The 27048-nt window shown below is 33.1% G+C and overlaps 2 protein-coding genes across 2 annotated transcripts; both read left to right on the forward strand.

Moving 5' to 3' along the window:
- Positions 1 to 957: 957 nt before the first annotated feature.
- On the forward strand, positions 958 to 5946 carry MDH (malate dehydrogenase). Its single transcript, NM_001281166.1, is given in 7 exon segments — positions 958 to 1300; positions 1805 to 1978; positions 2062 to 2230; positions 2892 to 2953; positions 3089 to 3213; positions 4667 to 4787; positions 5457 to 5946. Coding segments are annotated over 7 exon segments (1059 nt in total). The 5' UTR covers positions 958 to 1033; the 3' UTR covers positions 5598 to 5946.
- Positions 5947 to 9239: 3293 nt separating this feature from the next.
- LOC100266953 (GDSL esterase/lipase At1g28580) lies at positions 9240 to 24535 on the forward strand. Its single transcript, XM_002267225.5, has 5 exons — positions 9240 to 9595; positions 9673 to 9882; positions 14195 to 14343; positions 14421 to 14697; positions 24143 to 24535. Exons 1-5 carry the CDS (start codon positions 9367 to 9369, stop codon positions 24403 to 24405), a joined length of 1128 nt encoding a protein of 375 aa, XP_002267261.1. The 5' UTR covers positions 9240 to 9366; the 3' UTR covers positions 24406 to 24535.
- The last annotated feature ends 2513 nt before the right edge of the window (positions 24536 to 27048 follow it).

The following is a 27048-nucleotide window of genomic DNA, read 5'->3' on the forward strand; positions in this document are numbered from 1 at the left end:
TAACATATTCGAAAATCACACGAGCTATTTTCTATTAAAGATAATATAATAATGTCACATGAGGGTAATACTGCATACATTACACATATTAGAGGTTGATATATTAAGATTGGTAGAAGTAAGCATACCATATCAAACTTTTTTTATACTCATAAGTTTCGAAAAAAATGATGAAATTAATATTCAAGAAATAAGATGGGGGTGACAATATAACATATCTATTTACAAAAGCATTACCAACTACAACACTCATGAAGTTCATGTATAATATGAATATACGTAGATTTAAAAATCTCAACATTGATCTACTCATTATTAAGAAAACACAATAATAAGGATATTTAGGCTATTATTTTTTCTTTTGTCTAGATTTTTTCCAATAATATTATTAAAAGAATATTATATAATTATTTTTTCTTGTCATCGAATAAAATAAGTATTACAAATTTGAATGACGAGGCATGGATGACAATATTGTTATCATATATGCATAATTACTGTGCTTGTGTTATCCTTACCTTGTAATTTCTTTTATTTTTCTCTCTTTTATCTAAATGTTATATAATTTGTAATTATATCAAATTTTAACTAATTTAAATAATGTTTTATATTTTTTTTATAATAAATAAAATATTTTCAAAAAAGGATTATTTTCTTAGCACTGCTGTAAGCAACATAGCAATTGACTGGAGTTTGATGGTGAGTAGTCCAAATGTAAGACTCGTAACGAATTTTGTAAGGTGCACCTATTGACAACGGGGTAACAACCGAAGGTCCAAAACAAAAATTCATGAGCCAGGCGCGTGGGAACTACCTACCAAAAACGTCGTCGTTTTGGGTGAAGCCTGCATTTAAGCGGACTTCTCGAAAACCACACCTTTTTCTATTTCCTTTTATTCGCTCCCTCTTTTAAAGATCCCCCAACTTGCCCTGCTTTCCCTTGTCTCTCTAAGTCTATATATTTTCAGGGAGTGAGGGAGCCGATTTCGGAGTCTTCTCAATTTCTGTTTGTTTCTTCTCTCTGTAGCTGAAAATGAAGGCTTCGTTGTTCAGATCTGCAGAAGCTGCTCTAAGGAGGGTCTCATCCCCCTCCGCATCTTCGCATCTACTCCGCCGATCTTACTGCGTGGAATCCAAGCCAGAACGCAAGGTCGCCGTTCTTGGAGCCGCCGGCGGCATTGGACAGCCCCTTGCCCTCCTCATGAAGCTCAATCCTCTTGTCTCCTCGCTCTCTCTCTACGATATCGCTGGTACTCCTGGCGTGGCCGCTGATGTCAGCCACATCAACACTCGTTCCCAAGTATATCTCTCTTTCCCTATGCCCTTTTTGATTGACCTTGTTTCTTTTTAAGGTCTGTTTGCTTTCTGAGAAAAAGTAGGAACGGAAATGGAATTGAAATCTTAGATCCTTTATGCTGTGGTGATCTGAGGCATAAAAAAGATGGTTTTATTAGATTTTTAGTTGAGTGATGTTCTTTATACTCTTACTTTACTCTTTTTGGGCGACATATTTTTCCAGTGACCAAACCGAGACTTAAGCTCGGGCTCCGTTTGGCTGCTGAGAAAATTATTAAGATAGGGAATCTTCAATTTTGAACCTTTCATTTTCGGATCTAAAAGAAGTTACAAAACTATCTACTCAACTGAGTTAGTAAAACTACTACGCTTAGTGGAGTTGATTTATGGTTTTCATTTACGATCCGAATATACGAACATCATAAGACTCAAAATTTCATTTTCTCAGTGATCGTGTTGTGAATTACTGACCCCGATTCAACTTTCTTAATTTTTTTTTCCCCTTTAGGTCGCGGGGTACATGGGCGACGATCAGCTAGGGCAAGCCTTGGAGGGAGCAGATTTGGTGATTATTCCAGCCGGTGTTCCAAGAAAGCCTGGTATGACTCGTGACGATCTGTTCAACATCAATGCCGGAATTGTGAAGTCCTTATGCACTGCCATTGCCAAGTACTGTCCCAATGTGAGTCTCTTCCTCACAGTCATTTTGCCAGGATTTCTTCTTCATGCATTTAAAAATATTTTTTTCCTAATTGATTGGATCAGGCATTGGTTAATATGATAAGCAACCCTGTGAACTCGACTGTGCCAATTGCTGCTGAGGTTTTCAAGAAGGCTGGAACTTATGATGAGAAGAAGCTGTTTGGTGTGACTACACTAGATGTGGTTAGGGCTAAGACCTTCTATGCTGGGAAGGCCAAGGTCCCAGTTGCTGGTATATTAATTTTCTTGCCTTAATGAATTATTTTAGCTCTTCTTGCTTTGAGTTATTGGTTGCTAAGAATGTAGATGACAGGTAAAGACTGATTGTTGGGAAGAATTAGATTCTGGAAATGGCATTGAAAAATCAATATTGCTTTGATGCTCACATCACAATTATGTAGGTGGCTTTTTTACAATAACCCTATAGTTTATGAAACAGGGAAAGACCATTTCTTTTTCAATCTCTGCCCTACCACTTTCAGTGGAATTTGTAAGGGATACTGACCTGTTGATCTCATTTATGTGAATTATTTGATAGTATAGTTATTAGGTCTGCAATTTCCTATGTAAAACAATTCTAGCCAATGCCACTTATCCAAAAAAAAGAAGAAAAAAGAAACTCAAGCCAATGCTTTGAGCACACTTCTCCTGATTCAGCTTCCCATCAAATGAAAGAAACATAAAATTTTGAATGTTAATATTATTTTGAACAAAATTGCACTGTTTGGCTTAGTTACAGTTAGTCCTTCACTTTCTGATAGCTAAGACATCATGCAAAATCAGGTTCAAAATTTTTATTTTCTCCCCCAGCCACCTGTGTTTGGCGACCAAACAATTTTGTAAATAGATTGATTTTCTCTTAACATGTGTTTACTTATCTTGTGTAACTGCAGAGGCCAATGTACCAGTTGTTGGTGGTCACGCAGGCATAACGATCCTTCCACTCTTTTCTCAAGTATGGTTTGTCTTTTTATTTTTCAATGTCCCTTTTTCATTTGGATGAGAAAAAATTGGCATCTTTTGTGAAAATGTCATTGCTAGGTTGGAATTTTAAATGCTATTTTCTTATTTTGGTGAATCATCTTCATAGGCCACACCGAAATCCAACAATTTGTCAGATGAAGATATTGTGGCTCTAACAAAACGAACACAAGATGGAGGGACAGAGGTTGTGGAAGCCAAGGCTGGAAAAGGATCTGCAACCCTCTCAATGGCGTATGTCTGATCAATCTCATTTTACCAGCTGGACTTTTGGGTTTTATTGATTGAGATAATTTAAATGGTTGTTTATCTTGGTGATCTTGTATAGAAGAATATGAATGAGAGATTGGGATTACTCATAAACTTGGTTGGATTGAAATTTACTTAACTGTGTCGCCTGTGGTAGGTTTTTTGATTGAACAATCAAGAATCTCTCTCTCTCTCTCTCTAATATAAGAATAATGAGTTGTTTAGAATTTGATTTCTAAATGTTGGTTTAAAAAGTTGTATGCACTTATCCCTTTGAAACATATCATCATATTTAGCCCCCAAAAGTTGGTGTTTGCATCAACTTATAACTTTAACTGCTGTATGGATTTAGTCTAATATTGAATTTTTCCTCTAGTTTATATTTGCATATAGGTTTTACCCAAAATTCTAGAGGATTATCAGTGCTTCTTGAGCCTTAAGAATTTGTACATGAGAAGGATTCAGTGTGTATTGATGTATTGTTTCTGTTGGGATTCTAAGAAATTATCCTCAATTTAGTTGTGCTTTGAAATCATTTTGTTGTTTTCTTGGTCCTCTCTTTGTTCAAACCTTTGATTCTAGATCATTACTTGACATTTATTGATTGGTTAATAAGGAATCAGGAAGCTGTTTGGCTTATGGTTCTTTCTTTATTGGCCTCTGATATGCATTGAACTTCCTAGGTTGTGTCCTTTATACTTAGGTTTTTTTTTAGTATTTTATTTGCCTATCAAAGAAAAGATTATGAGTTAGATATTGAGGAGGATTATTCATTGTTGGGAATCCCTTAACATAATTCCAATTTGTTGCAAACACAAATGTGGTAAAAGCTAGAAAATATCCCTCAATTGCAAAAATGATAGCAACATAGTACATGATGGTATTTTGTGCCATTATGATAAACTAACATGTGCATTGGAACAGGTTTGCAAGATAGTGCTACCTGTTTATGAGCATTATCTGAATTTGGAAAAAGGAAACATTTATTTATTTTTAGTATGTATAGTATTCTGGTTAATAGTGGATCTAAATTTGGTTCATAAGGTAAGTCAGAGATCTGTTTGCCTTGCCACCTTCTTCTCTGTCTAATGGAGTTTCAGTTTTGAAGAAGAAAGTTCATGGAGGTTGCTTATATTCATATGGAGGTAGAATTATTTTACCTGTATGTTAGAAGAGGCAAATTGATAATATTTTAACACATCAGTAGGCAAGGAGGTATTATTGTTTGAATTGGGCTTTAGGCAAGTAGGTACTGTTGTCGACTTGGGCTTTAGGCAAGAAAGTATTGTTGTTTGAATTTGGCTCTGCAGTCACGTTTATCACCTTTTTTTAGTAATTCCATGTGCCATCACCATATCTATTTTGTTGTTGCGTATCTAAAAATCTAGACATAACTTGTCCATAAAGGTGGGAACTAAGAGTGTGTTCTTTTTTGCAGATATGCTGGAGCAGTCTTTGCAGATGCTTGCTTGAAGGGTCTTAATGGCGTTCCAGATGTAGTTGAATGCTCTTTTGTTCAATCAACCATTGTTCCTGATTTGCCTTACTTTGCCTCTAAGGTGATTACATTGGACTTTGGGGATCATGATGTATATTTTTTCAATTTTATTTTAGCTTTTTAATCTTATCCTCGTGCTCTAGTAATCTGCATGACTGAGTGTATGTCCTTGTAGCTTTTTTTTTACTTTCTTTGTCTGGGAGGTTTATCTTAGTCCATGTTATGACTTTTCATGCTCAATTTATAGTTAAGCATTAAATCACATGGCATGCAGTATGTATATGGAGGATCATACTACAAATGCTAGATCTTAAGATCATGTCTCTTTTAGCTTTGTCTGTTCTGTTTGTGATCAGGTCTCTTTGAGCTTTGTCTAATCTGCTATTTCATCCTTCAATAAGTTCATCAGCTCTTTGTCTCATGTAGTTCCTTATAGCTATTTAAATATCGAGTATCGGAATGGCACTGGTTTCTTGTATTTGTTAATGTTGCAAATGCACTTTGATAGCATTAATCTCTTCATGACTGAAGAATATAATACTTGAGAAAAAAAAGGTCCGGCTCTATGTGCTTTCTGCTAGCTCCCTGTTGTTGACACTCTTTGCAGTTTTTATTTTTATTTTTCTTAATTCTATTAGTTCTGTTATAACTTTAGCTGACTTAGGACAGTGTTGGGTGATTTACAACTTACGGATTATGCTAAGCTGGTTTTCATATCATGTTGCTGCAGGTAAAGCTTGGAAAGAATGGTGTGGAAGAGGTCCTTGGGTTGGGTCCTTTGTCGGACTATGAGAAACAAGGTCTTGAAAGCCTCAAACATGAGCTCAAAGCCTCAATTGAGAAGGGAATCAAATTTGCCACTCAAAGTTAAGTGTTTGAATTGTACAAGGCTTGTGGGTGCCATTATCACAAGCATTTATTTCAGAATTCATCACAGTTTTGTTTGTCACTATTTATGTGTACTTGGGGGAACCATTTGCCTGTTGTAGCTACGGGACCAGCTAAATCTGCTGAGGACTAAGCTTTATTGACTCGAGAGCACAATAATAAGTTTTAGCGGCCATCTTTATTGTGTTCTTGTAATAAAAGTTCATTGCATACTGGATCAACATGATCCTTCATTCAGGTTTATTAATCAATTACTCCACTGGCCACATAGTCTCCAGTGAATCAAAGTGATAGGATGTGAAATGGAACAAGTTCGTTCTTGATTTGTTAAATGAGCATTAGAATTTTTATGTTCAAATAAGAGAAGGACCGATAAAGCGAGGTGTATTAGGCTTTTTCGAGTGAGTATTTGATTTTTCTTAGGATTGTGACATGGATGTGGATAGTGTGGTGTGTGCTGTATTTTTTGTTCTAATGCGACGCCTCCATGTGAACATCAAAATCAGTATCTTTTAACGGTTTCGGCGCTTATTAGTGTCGCAACATCAGCTTCATCACAAAAAGTTAGGCCTTTTTTTTTTTTTTTTTCCCTTAAGTTTTGTAGCTGGGCTACATTAACTTCCAAGGGTTTGTTTATTTCCTTCAAGAACAGTTTTCTAATTTTAAGAGAAAAAAGGAAAAAAGAAAATAAATTTGTTAGAAAATAGAAAATAGTTTTTTGTTCATAATAACTATAAATATGACGTTTAAAAAAAATATTTTTTAGTTGTTTTTACTTATTTTAAAAAATAATTATACAAATATAAATAATAATTAAAAATAAAATATTATACATGAAAATTATTTTAATAACATATTTAAAAACATACTAAGCAAGTTAAAAATATTATAAGTTCCTAAATAGATATTTGTCTTGTAACACAATATTTTTCAAAAATTATTCTTAAAAATTATTTTTTAAAATAATTACCAAATAAAGGTTAAGTTTCCATGTATTGTAGCTATAATTGTCTTTGCAATTTAGGCTTACATTTTCCTGCTATCAGAGGATGAGTCCTCTTGCCTCTTTTTAAAGATTTCTAAATATTTTACGGATCAATCTATTTTTAGTGAAAAATTATTATGAAAATTCATTTAATTAGAGTTTTACAACCTTTGTAAATCAATATATAAATATATAAATTCATAACATTCATTTAGAAAGGGTTGTATTGAAAGTTCTAAAATAAGAACTATTAGCTCAAGGGTTGTATTAATCAAGTTTTAATGATAACAAAAAAAGGCCACTAACAATCCAAATAAAGTCAATCATTTCAGGTTCTATTTAAAGGATTATAGAAAGCTCAAAAAATTATAAAAGAAAATCAATATCTCGAGGGTTTGAATTGCTTTGAAGACTTATGTGACGTATGAATTGTTGTAAGGTTGTCACTTGCTAGTGCACTTGAATTTAGAAATTTTTGTGCACTTAAAGTTTCAAAATCATCATTCTTTGAACTTACAAAGATCATATTTCATTAAAAATTTGGATGATTTAATATTTTTTGATATATCCCTAATCTTATTTATTTCTAAACTTACTTTAAAGGGTTGTGTGAAAGTGAAGATATGTTGCATGAGGTTCTAGGCCTTGAACCAAAATTTTATTTTATTTTATTTTTATTTTTTCTTCACTTTACAATGCAATCAGTTGAGGTAGAGAGGATCCAGTTAGGCTCGAACCGGTTGAGGTGCATTTTATGTATTCTCTTTCTCTCCTAGTATCATATGTTTAGCCAATTGAGTTAGAGTCTTGACCAATCAAGGATCAATCAAACAATTTATTCAATCGATTGAGGTTTTAAACTCTAATAGTTATATAATGATTAGTGAAATGGTTGAATATTTTTTAAGATTTTGGGAATTTCGAGCTAGAAACCTATTAATTGAAGTGTTTAAAAGTATTTATCCATATGAAACTCATTACATTCAATTGCTAAACTATATATATATATATATATATATTTTTTTTTTTTTTCTCATTCAAAGTACTTTCAAGTGCATTCAATTCAAAACTTGCTACTTTCTCAAATGCACCTTCAAGTCCTTTCTAGTTTTCTTTTATATCGAGAGCTTTACTTGCTACTAGTATTAAAGTTTACTTATCCACCTACGTTTGTTCTTGTGAGAAAAGTTTTTTAAATGACTTGGATCACTTGAAGTATTTGTAACGTTCAATAGAACTTTGAAATTTAAGTGTACAAATTGAAGGTTTGTGGTTCAAGTTTTAGAGCTAGTAGATCCCTTACTCGGTTATGAATTTAAAAAGAGTGAATATAAACTATTTATTGAATCGCTATAAAAGAGTTTATACTTCTTATTTTATTTACTTATTTTTGCTTTTTACCTAATCATTATCTACTTCTCAACTTGTCCTTTAATTGATTTTTCCAAAAAAAGGACTAACACCCCATCCCCAATCCGGTGTATAACTAAGTTGAATTAGCTTGTTTTTAAAAACAACAATAAAATAAAGCAAAATAGCCACATAAGATTGAATAGCATTTACCAGTAATAACGTAGCTAAAAACGGTTATAAGGGGCAAATTAAAAAAGAGGGCAAAAAATTAGTTAATTGCATATTTGGATATATTTCCTTTTAAAAAAAAAGTTATTTAAAACACTTTTTAATTATTTTTAAAATTTAAGAAAATAAAAAGATTTTCACTTTATGATATTTAAAAAGAGTTTTTAAATACACAAGATATTTGTATTAAGATATCTTGTATTTTATAAAAGAGTTTCTATTTTTAAAAATAAAATACAAGAAGCGTATTCAAAATGATGATGCCTAAATTAAATTATTCGATGTTTTAGATATTAAAAAAAATCACAAATTTTATCCATTCATTTAAAAAAATTTAAAGAATTTTTCAAGAGAATTAGAAAAATAGTAAGAGATTTATTAGAAAATTTTCAATAATTTTACAACATTTATAACAATTTTTTTTTTTTACATTTTTCTAAAAATTTTAATAATTCTTTTAATCATATTAATTTTTTCTTTAAAAAAAATTATAAATACGTTGAAAAATATGAAGCTTTTGTTAAAGAATTATCTATAATTTGATAATTATCATTCTAATTTCCTCATTATTTAATTAAATATGAAAGTCTAAAATGTTTAAATATTTCAAAATTGATCAAAAACTTCCATTAGAAAAAAAAAAATTTAATAAAACATCAAACACAAAATTAAAAAAATTTGAATTTATTACAAAAAGTTACAAAAAAAGAAAAGAAAAGAATTTCACATAAACTAATGAAAATTAAAAATTTTAAATATAATTTATGGAAGGAAGGAAAAGCATATTAGGATAAAGACAAAAAAAAAAAAAAAAGATAAATAAGAATATTAAATATTTTATTTTTATTAAATTTATTTAAGATTAAATCCTAACATGTATTATATGAATTTGAATAATAAATTTTTTACTACAATTATTTTTTATTTTTAAAAAATTTAAATATAAGTTTAGGGGGTAAATTCTATCAATTTCTCTCTCTTTTAAAAGAAATTCCTAATAAATATTATTAAATATTTTTTTAGGGGGTTTTGAATTGGGTCCACTAAAAGTGGCATTTTTTCAATCACATGACTGTCAACACGTGCCACTCCGACTGGAAGAAAAAAAGGAACCCACAAAAGGCTAGAGTCTAGTCTCTGCACCAAAATCCTAGTGGGAAGACAAGGCTTCAAATTGTAGGTCGTCATGGTTTGGAGATTCATACTTGTCCTCATATTCGCTCACACCCAACAAGTCATTGGTTGCTACGAGTCAATCTTCAGCTTTGGAGATTCTCTGACTGACACCGGAAACCTGCTCCTTGCTTCCCCTGCCCATAACCTTCCGCACTTCGCCAAACCCCCGTATGGAGAAACCTTCTTTCATCGTCCCACCGGAAGATGCTCCGATGGCCGTCTTATAATAGATTTCATCGGTATGTACCTCTGTATTCATGCGTGCTCTTTCCCTTCTCATTTGCCTTTACTACGGTGTTGTTTTATTTTTTTCCAGCTGGGTTTCTTGGTCTTCCATTAATACACCCATATCTTGAAACTACGGATCCTCGCCAGAGTGTGAATTTCGCAATTGTTGGAGCCACGGCGCTCGATGATGAATTTTTTCAAGCAAGAAATATTCATATTCCTTATACCAACATATCTTTGGGAATTCAGTTGGGTTGGTTTAAAGATAAGCTGCTATCTCTTTGCCCCACATTTTCAAGTAAGAGAATTTCTTCCTCCTTTTTTTTTTTGAAAAATATTTTTCTCTTATTACGAAGGGTTTGGAAGATGATAATTCTTTTCAAATACGTGGTGGAGGACATGGACAATCATGACTGGACACGTGCATTAGCGTGGCTGTGGTTTTTCTCGGGAGAATTGTGTTTTGGGCCCAAAAATTGATAAAAGATCCTCATAAATTTCATATTTAAATCCAACACCTAAAGAAAGTCTACAAATTGAAAAGAAGGATATGAAACATTTAATTTTCCGAAAATGCCCTTTATTGTCAAAAAGAAAAAGAAAACAACTAACTTCTCACTCTCTTTCATTCCTTTTTTTTCTCTCTCTTTCATCATTGACCTTATCTTTTTCTCTCACATGTGGGACATGTAAATTAATTATTTTCTAGAAAGGTGTTACTATTTTCATCAATTATTTTTCTCCCAAAAACCATGCCTAATAAATTAAATATTGGTAATCAATGGTTGAAAAGGATTATTACTATATTTTTAAAGTAAAATTTTTTTAAATACCTCATAAAATATTTTTTTTAAACTTATAAATAATTTTTAAACACCTTAAAAAATATTATTATTCTTTTTTATCCAATATATATATAAATATCTTTAAGGTTGTAGACAATTATTTGAATATTTTCTCTATTTTTTGGACAATACATTGATATTGTTTTAATATATTATTTTGTAACATGATCATCTTTTAACTAATGGTGATAATTAATTTTTAATTGAATAATGTATTATAACTTAATAATTTGAAAAATATTCAAATGCCTTTTTAAATCTAAAATAGATGTGGACTTGACATGATTTAAATTATTAAAGTATGATGTCATTAAGTCAAGCAAATGTATCATATTAAGAGATGTGTATGTAAATTATATCATAATTTTCTCTTTTTTTATCTTTTTTCCTCGTACATGATATCTTTTGTATAAAGTTTTGTAGATGAAAAATAATAAAATCTTTTGTTATGTAAAGAGGTATAACAACACATTAAAATTGAAAAGAGAATATAATGGAATACAAATTAGATGAAAATCACTTTAAATAAGGATATAATAGAAAACATATAAATGTAAAAAAAAACAAGTTTAGATGAAATTTAAAATAAAAAATCAAAGAAAATAAATTAAAAGTAATAATATAAAAATCGTAGAATCTTTAAAACTATAATTACAACAAAAAAATTATTTTAAATTAACTTGATAATTTAAATTAATGATTTTTTATATAAAAAAAAATTACAAATGTTACAAAGATAATTTTTTATCCTTTTTAATTCTATTTAAATACGATTTTTTTAATATCTGCTAACATTATGTTTATAAAGGTAAAATAGTAAAAATATATATTTCATTCGGTTTACTTGTAATAAACACTTTAAATGCGATTAATTTTAATTTTATTTCCTATGTTTTAATTTTGGTAGAGAAGATCTAAATGACATAGTTTGGTAAAAAAAAATATTCATAATTTTTCCTCAACAGTTATTATATGTTGTTTATATTGTCTTAATTTATTTGAAACAATGACATTAATGTGTTATCCATTTATATTATTTTGATTTCACAAAAAAAAAAAAAAAAAGGTAATACCTAAATATTATGGTTAATTTTCCTTTATATAGGATGTAAATGTTGTAAGAAAAAATATTGTTAAAACTACTTAAATGAAATATGCAATTACAAATTTTGGATGATGAAATTTAAAATTTCAAATTAAAACAATTTTTAGGTGAATGAATGTGTGGGGGAAAAGTGTTCAATCCTTAGGTGACAAGAAAAAAAAAAGTTCAGAATTGATTAAAATCTTGCATAAAAGATAACCTTATACACCCTTGTATAATTAGTACATTTACCCCATACAGTTAGTACATTGCCTTACACAGTGAGTGGAATACTCTTTTATAGTTAGTGTAACACCCTTATATAATAGTGCAAATTTCATAAACAATTTATGGGTACCAAAAAAAATAAAGAAATGATTCAAAATCAACTAAAATCTTTCACAAATGGTAGCCTTGTACACCCTTGTACACTTAATACATTTCCCTTGTACAGTTAGTGTAACATCATTGTACAATGGTGCAATATATCCCTCTTAAGTTGTGTGTCCACGTAGATATATTAATCTTATTTCTAATGGTTTGGCTAACAAAATGGTGGATGAATTACGATTAAATTTTTTTTCCCCAAACATTATTACTAAGAAAAGTATCGAAATTTTCATGTGAAAGTTAAATAAATTGCATGACGTAGGTATGCAATCTATGGGTGACAAGGAAAATGAAAAAGTGATTCAAAATCGATTAAATTTTTTTATAGATGGTAGTCTTGTACACCCTTGTACACTTAGTACATTTTCCTTGTATACTTAGTACATTTCCCTTGTACAATTAGTGTAATACCATTATACAATATATCTATCCTAAGTAATATGTCCATGTAGGTGTGTTAACCATATTTCTAATAGTTTAACTAATAAAAGGATGGATGAATTAGGGTTAGTTTTTTTTTTTCCTAAACATCATTATTGGGGAAAGTATCGGAATTTTCATATGGGAGTTAAATAAAGTGTATGACATGAGTATGCAATTTGTGGGTGACAAAGAAAATAAAGGAGTGGTTCAAAATAGATTGAAATCTTTTATAAATGGTAATCTTATACACTGTTTGTACACTTAGTATATTTCTCTTATACAGTTAGTAAATACTCTTGTATAGTGACACAAATTTCATATTCCCGTAGTGCATATATGCCTATATTTGTATTAAACATGATTCTAGTAGTTTGATTAAAAAAATGATGAAAAACTTCAATCCAATTTTTTTATGAACATATTACATTTTTGTGGAAAAAATATACAATTGACCAATTCCTTTATTTAATTGTGAACATATTATATTTTAAAAATAAAAAAGAATAATTAATAAATGAAATTTAATTCTTTTTATTATCTTAGTATTAAACAAGGTCTTCAATTTTCATTTTTAAAAATATTTTTCATTTTTTTAATTAAATGTATTTTCAAAAAGAGACAATATAGAAAATTAAAATAATTTTTAAAAATAAAAAAATAATAAAAACTAGAAAAAATATTTTAAAACCAAACTCAAACATAATCTATATAATTTTCAACTACTTGTTTTTATTTAAAATGAGTAAACATATCATTTAACCCTTTTGTATAAGAAAAAAATCAATCTCTACTATACTATGTATTGATATAATCCATTTCTAAATACGAAAACATTTTAGTTGGATATTTAAAATAAAAACTCTTCATCTATCCTCTTTCTCTCTTTTTCTTTTTTCTCATTTCAATAAATTTTCAATTAATTCAAATCATTAAAAAAATTCCTTAATAAACAAATTTGGAACATTCATATAACTTATTACAAAAGTCTATGTTCAAAAAATTATTAAACTATGGAAATAAAAAAATTAAAAAAAAAAAACTTTAAACTTTTCATTTTATAATAATAAAAAAATAAACTTTAAAATACTTTTTAGTATAAAATAAAAAAAATAGTAAATATATTTATTTTAAATAGTGTTTTAATAATTAAATTATTTACTTGTAAAATGTAAAAAATAATTTTTATTCATTTAAATTAATATTTTTTTTAAAAGTATGTTCCAAAATAATTTTTGAATCATTAATATAATTTTTATTTATTTATAATTTAAAAATAGAAAATAATGTTGATTTTTCAATTATTTTTAAAGGAGTTTAAAAAATAATAAAAAATAAAAAAATGCTTAAATAAAGGAGAATTTTATGAATGAGGCATGTAAAGAGTGGTGGTATAAAGACAAAATGATAGGTGTAAGTAAAAAGGGGTATTTTTGTCTATTCCAACCTTATATCCTTACAATCAATTATAGGTGTTTGGAGGATCTTTTATTAATTTTTGGGCCTAGCCGGACCCAAAACACAATTCTCCCTTTTTCAACTCTATGTTGTGGGCCATCGAATAATGTTGATGGATATATGCTTTCCTAATCATAATCATCTATCTTTAATTTTTTTTTTTCCTTTTGATTTTTTTCTTGGGGACAATCATATTTGAAGGTTAGATGGGAGATATTTTTAGGTGGTGATGGTGGTTTGTTGGAGGGATTAGAGCGAGTACAAAGGGTTCCATACCATTTTGTTGTTGAAAGAAAAAAAAAATTTATGTTTTTAATTAATGACAAAACCCTGAACACCGAAACACAAAAATCATAAATTTATGTGGTTCCTGCTGATGATAGCTTCTTTGTCAATCCAATGGTGAATCACAGATTGCAATGAGCTCTTTAACAGCTCTCTGTTTCTTATGGGAGAGATTGGAGGTAATGACTACGGTTATCCATTCTTCCAAGGAAGAAGCTTAGAAGAGATTCGGACATATGTGCCTCCAGTTATTCATGCCATTGCTTCTGCCATCACTGTAAGATGATTGGTTGCATTATGCTTGTTTCTTTTGCTGACCTGTTACTGGAAGAAATTCATGCCATTGCAATGCAGGAGTTGATTGAGCTCGGGGCAGTGACACTCATGGTCCCTGGAAAGCTACCGACTGGATGCTCAGCATCCTACCTAACACTATTCAAGACTCCAAATATTGAAGACTATGACCCTGTAACCGGCTGTTTAAATTGGCTAAACGAGTTTGCTGAGTACCACAATGAACAGCTTAAGACAGAATTGAATCGGATTCGTGAGCTTTATCCTCATACCAACATTATCTATGCAGATTATTACAATGCTGCAATGCGTATCTATCGTTCTCCGAACAAATTTGGTACTTGTGATGTCACGACCCAAATTCCGGGCGACCCAAAATTTGACCCGTGATCCCAGGTCAAAGGTTTGACCCTAAGGGTTCCTCCTATTCCATGTTGGCAGTCAACCAAAACACTCTGGATTTTTTTTTTTTATACATCTCACTAGAATTCTCATAATTTACAATATCCCAAAACTACTCAAAACAACAAGATTAAATAAATATTCATTATAGTCCAAAATAAAAGTTCTCAATTAACAACTTAATCAAATAAAGCTTCATAGCAAATCCATGAGTCATAATTGCTAAAAAAAATCCCCAAAATCCAAAAAGGAACACAATAACAAATAAATGTCACGCTCCACTAGGCCTCTCCAGGAGCATCCTGAAGTCCTCCCTGTCCCACCTGTGGATTCTCAGGAGAGATATCTGCATCTAAAAAGGTGTAACAAGGAAGGGGTGAGCATTTCCACATTGCTCAGTAGGGTGCCTAACACCCAAGGGGTTAAAGGGATTACTAAGTTCAAAGAATACGAAAAGAACACTTCAACACCACAGGAACAATTCAACAGTGTCAATCAAACCACATAGTTTAATATATATAATTTTATACCCAATTTCACAATATTCAACAATTACATGAATGCACATGAACGTGTGACACACAGTCATACAATGCACTATTGTTCTCGGGCTTTCACCGAAGGATACGCGTCCGCACCCAAATACACTCCCCATTCGGAGTCTTCCCGGGGTAAACTTTTGGGTCTTTCACCCTAGGGATCTCTCTCCCTTCTTAATTCGCCTCACACGGGCTTCCACTTCTCATCTTTATTTCATTTTTTTCCATTTCATACACTTTTCACAATCTTCATGATTTTATTTATTTATTTATTTATTTTCACATAACCATGATGCAATGAATGCCACAATTCCAATGTTCCTCAATAATTCAACAATCTCAACATTCCCCAATAATCCAATCAAACAATTTCACACATTACAATTTCCGATAATATCCCAAATAAATATTAAAAAAAAAAAAATTGCATATCAACAATCTTGAGATTTTACCACACTTACAAAATTTTTCAACCATTATAATAATTTCTAATATCCAAAATTAACTAACTATTTACCCTAAACTTTTCGAAAATATTCTAACCAATGCCTAAAAATTCACAAATCATTATATTTAAAATTTATCCCAAATTTTGGAATTTTCCAACCCATCTAATAATTTTTTAACCTTTCAAAACAATTAATTATCAATTAAAATCAATTTCCCGAAATTCCAAAATTTCCAAACAAATTCCAAATATTCTAGAAAAATTCACACAACATCCATAATTCCTAATTAACTCATAATGACAATATCTATAATTTTTTTCCAAGGGAAAAACATAAAAATTTAAGTTTTAGGGTTAGGGTCCCCTACCTCAGATCTGAAAATTTAGCCGTTAAAAACAAAATCAGCCACCGCAGGCTTGTTCGTCTAGTCGAATAGAATACTTCCTCCGAATTTGGGCCGAAACGGAGATCGTTTGGCCGTTCAAACGTCCGATCAAAATTCCGGCAAGTGCCCTAATTTATGAACAGTGCCCTTTTCTCTCTCTCCCGCGTGCTGCACTTTTCCAATTTTCACCCTTTTCCTTTTTTTTTTTCTTTTTCTTTTTACTAACAGCCCAGCCACTTCACATGGCTTTTTAAAAAAAACCACCAGCCCACTTGCTCCAAGCCCAACTCAAAAACTAAGCCCAATCCATTATTATTGTTATTATTTCTTTTCTTTTATTTTCTTTTCTTTTCTTTATTCTAATTGTTTTATTTAATTTCCAATTCATTTTTTTTTTCATTTTAACACACAATTTTATTTATTAACACCAAATAAAAACTAATTTTCTTAATATTATTATTCATCAATTTACTTTAATTAATTAATTTATTTTTCTTAATTAATTCTAATTAATCTTTATTTATTTATTTTTCATTTTTCGTTTTCGTTTTTCGTTCCCGTAAATTTCCAATTTCTAAAATCCTAAGAATTTTCTATCCTAAGGCTGACATGGCATAAAATTTCAACTCGTTTAATTGACCGACGCAATAAAACGAAATTCACCAATCCGAAATTGACACGTGTTCTCCAAACGCTTTTCTTTTTGACTTTTCAACCATCACATAAATTAAGACTTTTCAAACTAAAATTGCTAACGTGACATAAAATACCCGGTCATTACATCCTACCCCCCTAAAAGAAATTTCGTCCGGAAATTTAAACTAGCTTACCTTAAAATTCGTAGAAGAGTTGCGGATAGTGTCGTCTCATTTCTTCCTCAGGTTCCCAAGTGGCTTCTTCTATCCCATGGTGTTGCCACCACACTTTGACTGCAGGAATCACCTTGTTCTTGAACCTATGCTCTCCAACTTCCAGAATTCGTAAAGGTTCCTCCACATAAGATGTATCTTCACTAATCTGAACATTTTGCATGTCCACTACCCAAGTTGGATCTGGAGTACACTTCCTTAGCATCGACACATGGAAAACATCATGCACAAGGGACAACTGTTGAGGCAAAATTAACTTGTATGCCACTGGGCCAACTCTCTTATCAATCTGAAATGGTCCCACAAACCTAGGGGCTAACTTCCCCTTCTTCCCAAATCGAAATATGCCTCTTCGAGGGGACACTTTTACAAACACCCAATCCCCTTCCTCAAACTCCAAGGGCCTTCTCCTTTTATCTGCATAACTTTTCTGTCTATCTTGGGCAGTCTTAAGTTTTTCCTTGATGAGTTGTATCTTCTCTGTAGTCTCTTGGACAATCTCAGGTCCCAATAAACGACTCTCACCCATCTCTATCCAACACAAGGGCGATCTACAAGGTCTCCCATAGAGTGCTTCATAAGGTGCCATGCCAATACTAGATTGGTAACTGTTGTTATAAGCAAACTCTGCCAAAGGTAAGTAATCTGCCCAATTTCCTCCAAAATCCAAAACACAAGCCCTTAACATGTCTTCTAAGATCTGGATCACTCTCTCTGATTGACCATCTGTCTGAGGGTGAAAAGCGGTGCTAAAATTCAGTTGGGTGCCCAAAGCCCTTTGTAAACTCTGCCAAAACTGAGAAGTAAACTTAGGGTCCCTGTCAGACACTATAGATACAGGTATCCCATGCAATCTCACAATCTCCTGTATGTACAACTTAGCCAAAGAGTTCATGGAATCAGTAGTTTTCATGGCTAGAAAATGAGTTGACTTAGTAAGACGGTCCACAATCACCCAAACTCCATTTTTCTTGCTTCTAGTTCTTGGCAACCCTATCACAAAGTCCATAGTAATATTATCCCACTTCCACTCAGGTATAGGTAAAGGTTGCAACAACCCTGCAGGCCTCTGGTGTTCAGCCTTCACTTGCTGACAAATCTGACAGTTAGCTACAAACTGAGCAATATCTCTCTTCATCCCACTCCACCAAAACTGTCTCTTTAAGTCCTGATACATCTTGGTATTCCCAGGGTGGATGGTATACTTCGCCCTATGAGCATCTGCTAGAAGTTCATTTCTCAACTCCACATCTTTTGGCACACACAATCTCCCTTTGAACCTCACACTCCCATCTTCATACATAGACCAATTTTCATCTATTTCACCTGCTACCAACTGGGCTTTAACCTTTTCTAAAAACTCATCATGAACTTGGGCCTCCACTATTCTTTGGATAACCATTGGTCTAGCTGATATGCTGTACAAGCATGGACCACGTCCTTCCTGACTAAGACATAGCTCAAAGTCCTCAATAACTGCATGCATCTCAAACTCTCTCAACCCCAAGTTAGACAACTGGCCATAACTCTTTCTACTCAAGGCATCTGCTACAACATTCGCCTTCCCAGGATGGTAATGAAGGGCAAAATCATAATCTTCCAATGTCTCCATCCATCTCCTCTGCCTAGAGTTCAAATCCTTTTGAGTGAAAATGTATTTCAAACTCTTGTGATCAGAGTACACCTCAAACTTCTCTCCATACAAATAGTGTCTCCAAGTCTTTAGGGCAAACACCACTGCTGCAAGCTCCAAATCATGTGCTGGATAATTCCGTTCATGCTGCTTTAATTGTCTTGAGGCATAAGCTACCACCTTGCCTTGCTGCATTAGCACACACCCTAGCCCCACTGTAGAAGCATCACAATAAATCATAAACAACTCTCCACTAATAGGAGCAGTTAACACTGGAGCAGTGGTCAATTTCCGCTTCAACTCCTGGAAAGCATTCTCACACTCCTCATTCCAATCAAACTTCACCCCTTTTCTAGTCAACCGAGTCATTGGTGCTGCAATTCTAGAGAAGTCTTCCACAAACCTCCTATAATATCCAGCCAACCCCAAGAAACTTCTAACCTCAAATACATTGGTAGGCCTTTGCCACTCCTGTACAGCTTCCACCTTTGAATGGTCTACTGCTATTCCTGCCTCAGAAACCACATGGCCTAAGAAGTTCACTTCAGTAAGCCAAAACTCACTTTTGTCTAACTTCCCATACAACTGATGCCTTCTCAAAGTTCCAAGGGTGGTCACCAAATGCTGCTTATGCTCCTCCAAACTCCTGGAGTAGATCAAAATGTCATCCACAAAGACAATCACAAACCGATCCAAGTAAGCACGAAATACCCTGTTCATTAAATCCATGAAAGCAGCAGGGGCATTAGTTAACCCAAAAGGCATGACTAAGAACTCATAATGCCCATATCTTGTTCTAAAAGCAGTTTTAGAAACATCTTCTTCCCTAACCCTCAATTGATGATACCCAGTTCTCAAGTCAATGTTACTAAAATACTTCGCACCCTTCAACTGATCAAACAAGTCATCTATCCTTGGAAGAGGATACTTGTTCTTCACAGTAACTCTATTCAACTTCCTATAGTCAATACATAATCTTAGTGTACCATCCTTCTTCTTCACAAACAACACTGGGGCTCCCCATGGCGATGTACTTGGACGAATAAAACCCCTACCCAACAATTCATCTAACTGAGTTTTCAATTCTTTCAACTCAAGAGGGGCCATCCTATAAGGGGATACTGAAATAGGATCAGTTCCTGGGTATACTTCAATAGAGAAATCAAACTCTCTATGCGGTGGTAAACCTGGTAACTCATCTGGGAATACATCCTGAAACTTCCTCACCACTGGAATTTCTGTAATGTCCTTCTGGGCTTTCTTCTTACCACGAAGGCAAGCTAGGAAATTTATTGATCCCTTCCTCAACACATACTGATAGCACGGATCGGACTGCGAAAAAGGCAAACTAACACATTTCCCTCCAACAAAACAAACCTCAAATCCCTCTGGCAAACAAAATATTATCCTGCGGCGATGACAATTAATAACCGCTCTATACACTGCCAACCAATCCATTCCCAAAATAACATCATACCCAGTCATATCCAAAATCCTCAAATCCACATTTAGTGCTCTATCTGCCAAGGTAATAACACACCCCTTGCATATTCTATCAACTCTAGAGTTCGTACCCATAGGAGACTCAATAAGTAACAAATTCTCTACCCTTTCCGATTTCAACCCCAATGCATTAACACAAGATGCAGAAATGAAAGAATGAGTTGCACCAGTATCAAACAAAACACGCACCCAAGTACTATATACCAAAATCATACCTTCCACCAAAAGGGCATCCTCATCTGGCTCTGTTGGGGTCAAGGCAAAAACTCTTCCTGCTGCGGGCCTTCCCCTACCTCTAGCATTCGACCCCTGAGAAGAGCGGGTCTGACTCGTGGTAGTTGCCCTGGTTCCCTGCGCTGCTGGGGGCAATTGTGGCATCTGATAGTAAGGCAACTAAAGTTGAGGAGGCTAGAAAGACACTACTGACTGTTGCTGAGAACTTCCCTGAGACTGAGGTCGTGCCTGCTGTGTGCCTCGCAATGGGCAAGCCCTCCATAAATGGTCTCCTGATCCACAACCATAACATACTCTATTAGCAGCCACCCCCTGAGCAATCTGCCCCCCTCCTGCATAGAACGAGGGACGCCTCTCAAACTGCTGAGTCCTCTGCCTCTGCTGTGGCCCCTGAGAACTTTCCCCCATTCTTTGTTTCCCTTTTCTGTCCCCCTTTTGCTCTCGAATTTGGTTGGTTTCGTCAATGTCCTGCTCCACCAACAAAGCCCTCTTAACCAACTCAGAATAATCCCTTATTGCCAGTGGGACTAATCTGTTCCTAATAGCAGGTCTCAACCCCTGCTGGAACCTCCTAGCTTTTTCTCCTTCCTCACTGATCATCCCCAAAGCAAAACGAGACAACTCTGAGAAACGTGACTCATACTCCAGCACTGACATGGTTCCTTGGATGAGGTGCTCAAACTCCATCCTCTTGGCATGCTTAGCCACTTCCCCAAAATACTTGCCTAGGAAGATTCTCTCAAATTCCTCCCAGGTCATAACCTCAGTGTCATACACCCTTTTCATTGATTCCCACCAGAAATCAGCTTTGTCCACAAGCATATATGTTGCCAGACCTACCCTTCTTTCCTCAGGTATGTCCAGTCCCACCAGAATTCTTCTCATCCTCCTCAACCAATGCTCAGCTGCTTCAGCACTGGGCTCTCCATTAAAAGATGGAGGCTGCACCACCATGAACCTCTTCATTGCTTCCATTTGGCTCATTACTGGCCTCTCAGTGCGGCTCCTCCTATGTGAGTGGCCTGAATCCTCATGGCCCTGGGTACCTCCTGCTCTCCTGGAACCCTGGCCTCTCATCAATTCAACAGTTTCTCTCAACTCTCTTCTTACTTCTCGGAGTTCTTCTCTAACTGTCTCCAACTCCTCATTCCTCTCTGATCTTCCTCCTCTGGTCCTTCCCGCCATTTCAAGTTTAACAAACCCTAATTCAATCACATTACTAAGGTGAGCAAAAATAAATTTCACATATACACACTTAGCAACTTCAACAATTATCAAAACTTTCACTTTCATACACTCTCAATACATAATTCAATTAATCATCAACTTGTTGATTAACACATACAAAAATCATAACATTACAACACGCATAAACACCCACAAACATTGATCCCAAGGTATTATTGCAACCTTGGCTCTGATACCACGCTGTCACGACCCAAATTCCGGGCGACCCAAAATTTGACCCGTGATCCCAGGTCAAAGGTTTGACCCTAAGGGTTCCTCCTATTCCATGTTGGCAGTCAACCAAAACACTCTGGATTTTTTTTTTTTTTATACATCTCACTAGAATTCTCATAATTTACAATATCCCAAAACTACTCAAAACAACAAGATTAAATAAATATTCATTATAGTCCAAAATAAAAGTTCTCAATTAACAACTTAATCAAATAAAGCTTCATAGCAAATCCATGAGTCATAATTGCTAAAACAAATCCCCAAAATCCAAAAAGGAACACAATAACAAATAAATGTCACGCTCCACTAGGCCTCTCCAGGAGCATCCTGAAGTCCTCCCTGTCCCACCTGTGGATCCTCAGGAGAGATATCTGCATCTAAAAAGGTGTAACAAGGAAGGGGTGAGCATTTCCACATTGCTCAGTAGGGTGCCTAACACCCAAGGGGTTAAAGGGATTACTAAGTTCAAAGAATACGAAAAGAACACTTCAACACCACAGGAACAATTCAACAGTGTCAATCAAACCACATAGTTTAATATATATAATTTTATACCCAATTTCACAATATTCAACAATTACATGAATGCACATGAACGTGTGACACACAGTCATACAATGCACTATTGTTCTCGGGCTTTCACCGAAGGATACGCGTCCGCACCCAAATACACTCCCCATTCGGAGTCTTCCCGGGGTAAACTTTTGGGTCTTTCACCCTAGGGATCTCTCTCCCTTCTTAATTCGCCTCACACGGGCTTCCACTTCTCATCTCTATTTCATTTTTTTCCATTTCATACACTTTTCACAATCTTCATGATTTTATTTATTTATTTATTTATTTTCACATAACCATGATGCAATGAATGCCACAATTCCAATGTTCCTCAATAATTCAACAATCTCAACATTCCCCAATAATCCAATCAAACAATTTCACACATTACAATTTCCGATAATATCCCAAATAAATATTAAAAAAAAAAAAAAATTGCATATCAACAATCTTGAGATTTTACCACACTTACAAAATTTTTCAACCATTATAATAATTTCTAATATCCAAAATTAACTAACTATTTACCCTAAACTTTTCGAAAATATTCTAACCAATGCCTAAAAATTCACAAATCATTATATTTAAAATTTATCCCAAATTTTGGAATTTTCCAACCCATCTAATAATTTTTTAACCTTTCAAAACAATTAATTATCAATTAAAATCAATTTCCCGAAATTCCAAAATTTCCAAACAAATTCCAAATATTCTAGAAAAATTCACACAACATCCATAATTCCTAATTAACTCATAATGACAATATCTATAATTTTTTTCCAAGGGAAAAACATAAAAATTTAAGTTTTAGGGTTAGGGTCCCCTACCTCAGATCTGAAAATTTAGCCGTTAAAAACAAAATCAGCCACCGCAGGCTTGTTCGTCTAGTCGAATAGAATACTTCCTCCGAATTTGGGCCGAAACGGAGATCGTTTGGCCGTTCAAACGTCCGATCAAAATTCCGGCAAGTGCCCTAATTTATGAACAGTGCCCTTTTCTCTCTCTCTCTCTCCCGCGTGCTGCACTTTTCCAATTTTCACCCTTTTCCTTTTTTTTTTTCTTTTTCTTTTTACTAACAGCCCAGCCCACTTCACATGGCTTTTTAAAAAAAACCACCAGCCCACTTGCTCCAAGCCCAACTCAAAAACTAAGCCCAATCCATTATTATTGTTATTATTTCTTTTCTTTTATTTTCTTTTCTTTTCTTTATTCTAATTGTTTTATTTAATTTCCAATTCATTTTTTTTTTCATTTTAACACACAATTTTATTTATTAACACCAAATAAAAACTAATTTTCTTAATATTATTATTCATCAATTTACTTTAATTAATTAATTTATTTTTCTTAATTAATTCTAATTAATCTTAATTTATTTATTTTTCATTTTTCGTTTTTCGTTCCCGTAAATTTCCAATTTCTAAAATCCTAAGAATTTTCTATCCTAAGGCTGACATGGCATAAAATTTCAACTCGTTTAATTGACCGACGCAATAAAACGAAATTCACCAATCCGAAATTGACACGTGTTCTCCAAACGCTTTTCTATTTGACTTTTCAACCATCACATAAATTAAGACTTTTCAAACTAAAATTGCTAACGTGGCATAAAATACCCGGTCATTACATGCGATCTCTAATATACTGCCTTTGGCCTGGATATATTTGTTGTGGTAGTGTGATGTAGCTACCAGTAGATAGTGCTGGGGTTGAAAGACTGCTGTGTCTCACACTGTGATTATGTAATCTCAGGATTTAAAAGAGGAGCTCTTACAGCATGCTGTGGAGGGGGAGGCCCATACAACTACAATTCATCAGTGGAATGTGGCAATCTACCTGCAACTTCTTGTGATGACCCTTCCTTGTATGTTAGCTGGGACGGTTTGCACCTAACCGAAGCTGCCTATAAATGGATTGCGAATGGGTTGCTTGAAGAACCATACACCTTTCCTCCCCTTAATGCCTCTTGCATTTCTGCAGATTTAAGTACTGCTGGATATTCTAGCGGTATGTAGCCAAGAAAACATAGGTTGTTATTGTTGGGCAATTTACTTCGAATTTCAACATATTCTAGTATTCCTTTTCCTGAATCCTTATCAACATGTGACTAATTTCACCCTTGAGTAGCAGGGCAAGTTTGTTGAAGGTTTCGTCCTTGGTATGAGTTTGAGCAATTCTAACTCCTAGGCAATTAGATAATGATGAAAAAATAAGGTTTTCGGGTTATCTTTTAAAATGCCAAAAAATCTCAATTGGTTGTTTCATTGATTACTTTTCTCACCTCAAGACGTGAATGAAACTATGAATACGAGAATCACTTTATTTACACAGTACAAGTGTCTTGATCTTCATTTTTATGGAAAAAAAAATCAAAAATCAAAAGAGAGGACTTCTATTTTTAAAAAAGAAGAATTGTATTCTTTCTATTCTTCAAGTTTTCATGAAGAGAGAGTAGAAAATATAAAGAGAGTAGAAAACATATTTTTTCTAATATTTTTTTATTTTAATTTTAATAGTGGTAGTTTTAAAACTGTTAGAAATTGTCTCCTAATTTTTTATTTTGTTGGGTCGGATCGAGTTAGCCCACTTGGACACCTAATTAACCCAACTCCAACAGATATAAAGATTAATAAAACACATCTCTCTTGCAACTAAAAGTGACTAACTTATCAATAAATCTAAAATAGATATAAAGATATTGTCTAAAAATTTTATAACACAAAGCCAATGAGAGCTCAAGAAAGAGTTTAAAGGGCTTGATCCGATTCTTCTTTATGGACAAAAAGTTTTGCTTTTCTTCCAAATGGTTTAAAATAAGCATGTAATGGCGGCTCTCCACAACTTCATATGCTTCTTCCCAACAAAAGTCCAATGTCAACTTAATAGTATTTTTCCAAGAGTAACATGCATTAATATTCTTATTTCATTTTAGCACAATAAAGGACATGATTAAGGATGACATTATGATGAAAATTTTTAGTGACCTTCCCACCCCTAATTAGATAGGTGTGGGAATAAATAAATGCGATAAGGATGAGTTTGAGATTTTTTTTTTTAATTTTTTTTTGGGGAGAATTTGAGTATTGTTTTGTCCTTCTTTGATTATGTATATAATTACATTAAAAATATTTTCATTTTCCCATTTTTAACACAAAAAAAGCTACTTTTCAAAAAAATAAGTTATATAAATTATAATATTTATTTATTTATAAAATATATTTATTTTTAATTTATTTAAATATTTTTGAAAATTTTCATATTAAAAAAAAAGAGGGATGGGGTGAGCCAGGTGTAATAATTTCCCATTCCCATGTCACCTAGTTTAAAATTTTTATTGGGATAGGGATGGAAATAAGTTTATGTTAATACAACAAGGTCTTCTCTCACAAGTGTTCCTCCTTACAAAGAATCTCTCTGAATTTTTCCGCTTCTCAAGTACATGTTTCTTGGAATGGTGAACAAGGACATACGTTATACTCCCAAATTACCATTAATTAACATTAGTCTTTCACCCTTTAATTGATAGCAAGCCTTTTAATGAAATTTTCTTTAATTTCCTTCCAAACTTCTCATAACTAAAGAGAAATACCTACCAGAAGACCTAAATTAATAAGAAAGAGCTCCCCCACTTTGCATCCTAATAGATAAGCTAAATCCTCTTAATGAAGGTAACATTTTCGAAAAGTATGGGGGAAGCCATAGAGAAGTCATGTAGGCTAAGGGCCTTATCCTCACCCAAGCTTTAATTTCAAAACCTTGAAGACCCATGATCCTTAGAAAAGGATCTCCCCAAGCACCTTGTCTCCTTGCTTTGAATAGACTTGATACACATCTCATTGATACTAACTCTTCATCCCTTGTTTCTTATAAAGGATCTTTAAAAGCATTTGTCACCTTCTCCTTTAATTTAGATTCTTGTAAGTGCCTTATCCTATTTTGCTTGCTTATAAGGTTCCGTTCGTGTGTTGTCATTTTATGAAAAGTTTTGATATTTTTATCCTCCCACTTGTTGAACTCGTCATCAGCCTTTTAGGGGCTCCACTTTCCTCATTAATAGGATTGCTTCTTTCTTTTTAGGATCCCAATAACCTCTCTTTAGAGCTTTTATCTTAGATGATGAAATTGAATGATCTCTTACACTATGTTTAGTTATTGGAAAGTATTAAAATAAAAAAAATACAAAAAAAATAATTTTTTTATATTTGATTTTCATATGAAAAATAATAAATAAAGTCAAATATAATTAAAATGAATAAGAAATTCATATCTTTCTAAATTATTTAATCTTTATACATAAAAGTTAAATAAATAAAATAAACTTAAAGTAAGGAACTTTCTAACAACCAAACATAGCATTAAAGTCGTACCTCATCCAACAAGAGTGTTGGTGCTCTTCTATATGAACAAAAATAAAATGCTTTGGATACAAAAATTCTCCTATTTACTTCAGAGCTTGGAAAAGTGCTTATTCTTAGGAACAAATAGCGAAAAATATTGTCTGGATAATGCCATTTGGGGCAAATCCAAAAATGGAACTCCATTTATTTGCAAGGTTGTGCTTGTACCCTTTAATGGCTTAACAAATATGAAAGTAAGGAAGCACATGTGAGGGGTACCGTTTGTATTTATATGTAACCGCTCTGCTCTAAAGGGCTGCT

Source organism: Vitis vinifera, chromosome 10 (genome assembly GCF_030704535.1).
Source record: "Vitis vinifera cultivar Pinot Noir 40024 chromosome 10, ASM3070453v1".
Taxonomy (NCBI): Eukaryota; Viridiplantae; Streptophyta; class Magnoliopsida; order Vitales; family Vitaceae; genus Vitis; species Vitis vinifera.

Bases quoted from the DNA above. Each gene is read 5' to 3' on its own strand.
- LOC100266953 (XM_002267225.5), top strand. From the start codon at position 9,367: ATGGTTTGGAGATTCATACTTGTCCTCATATTCGCTCACACCCAACAA. The intron at 9,596-9,672 runs GTATGTACCTCT...ATTTTTTTCCAG, and splicing joins TCTTATAATAGATTTCATCG to CTGGGTTTCTTGGTCTTCCA. The intron at 14,344-14,420 runs GTAAGATGATTG...ATTGCAATGCAG, and splicing joins CCATTGCTTCTGCCATCACT to GAGTTGATTGAGCTCGGGGC.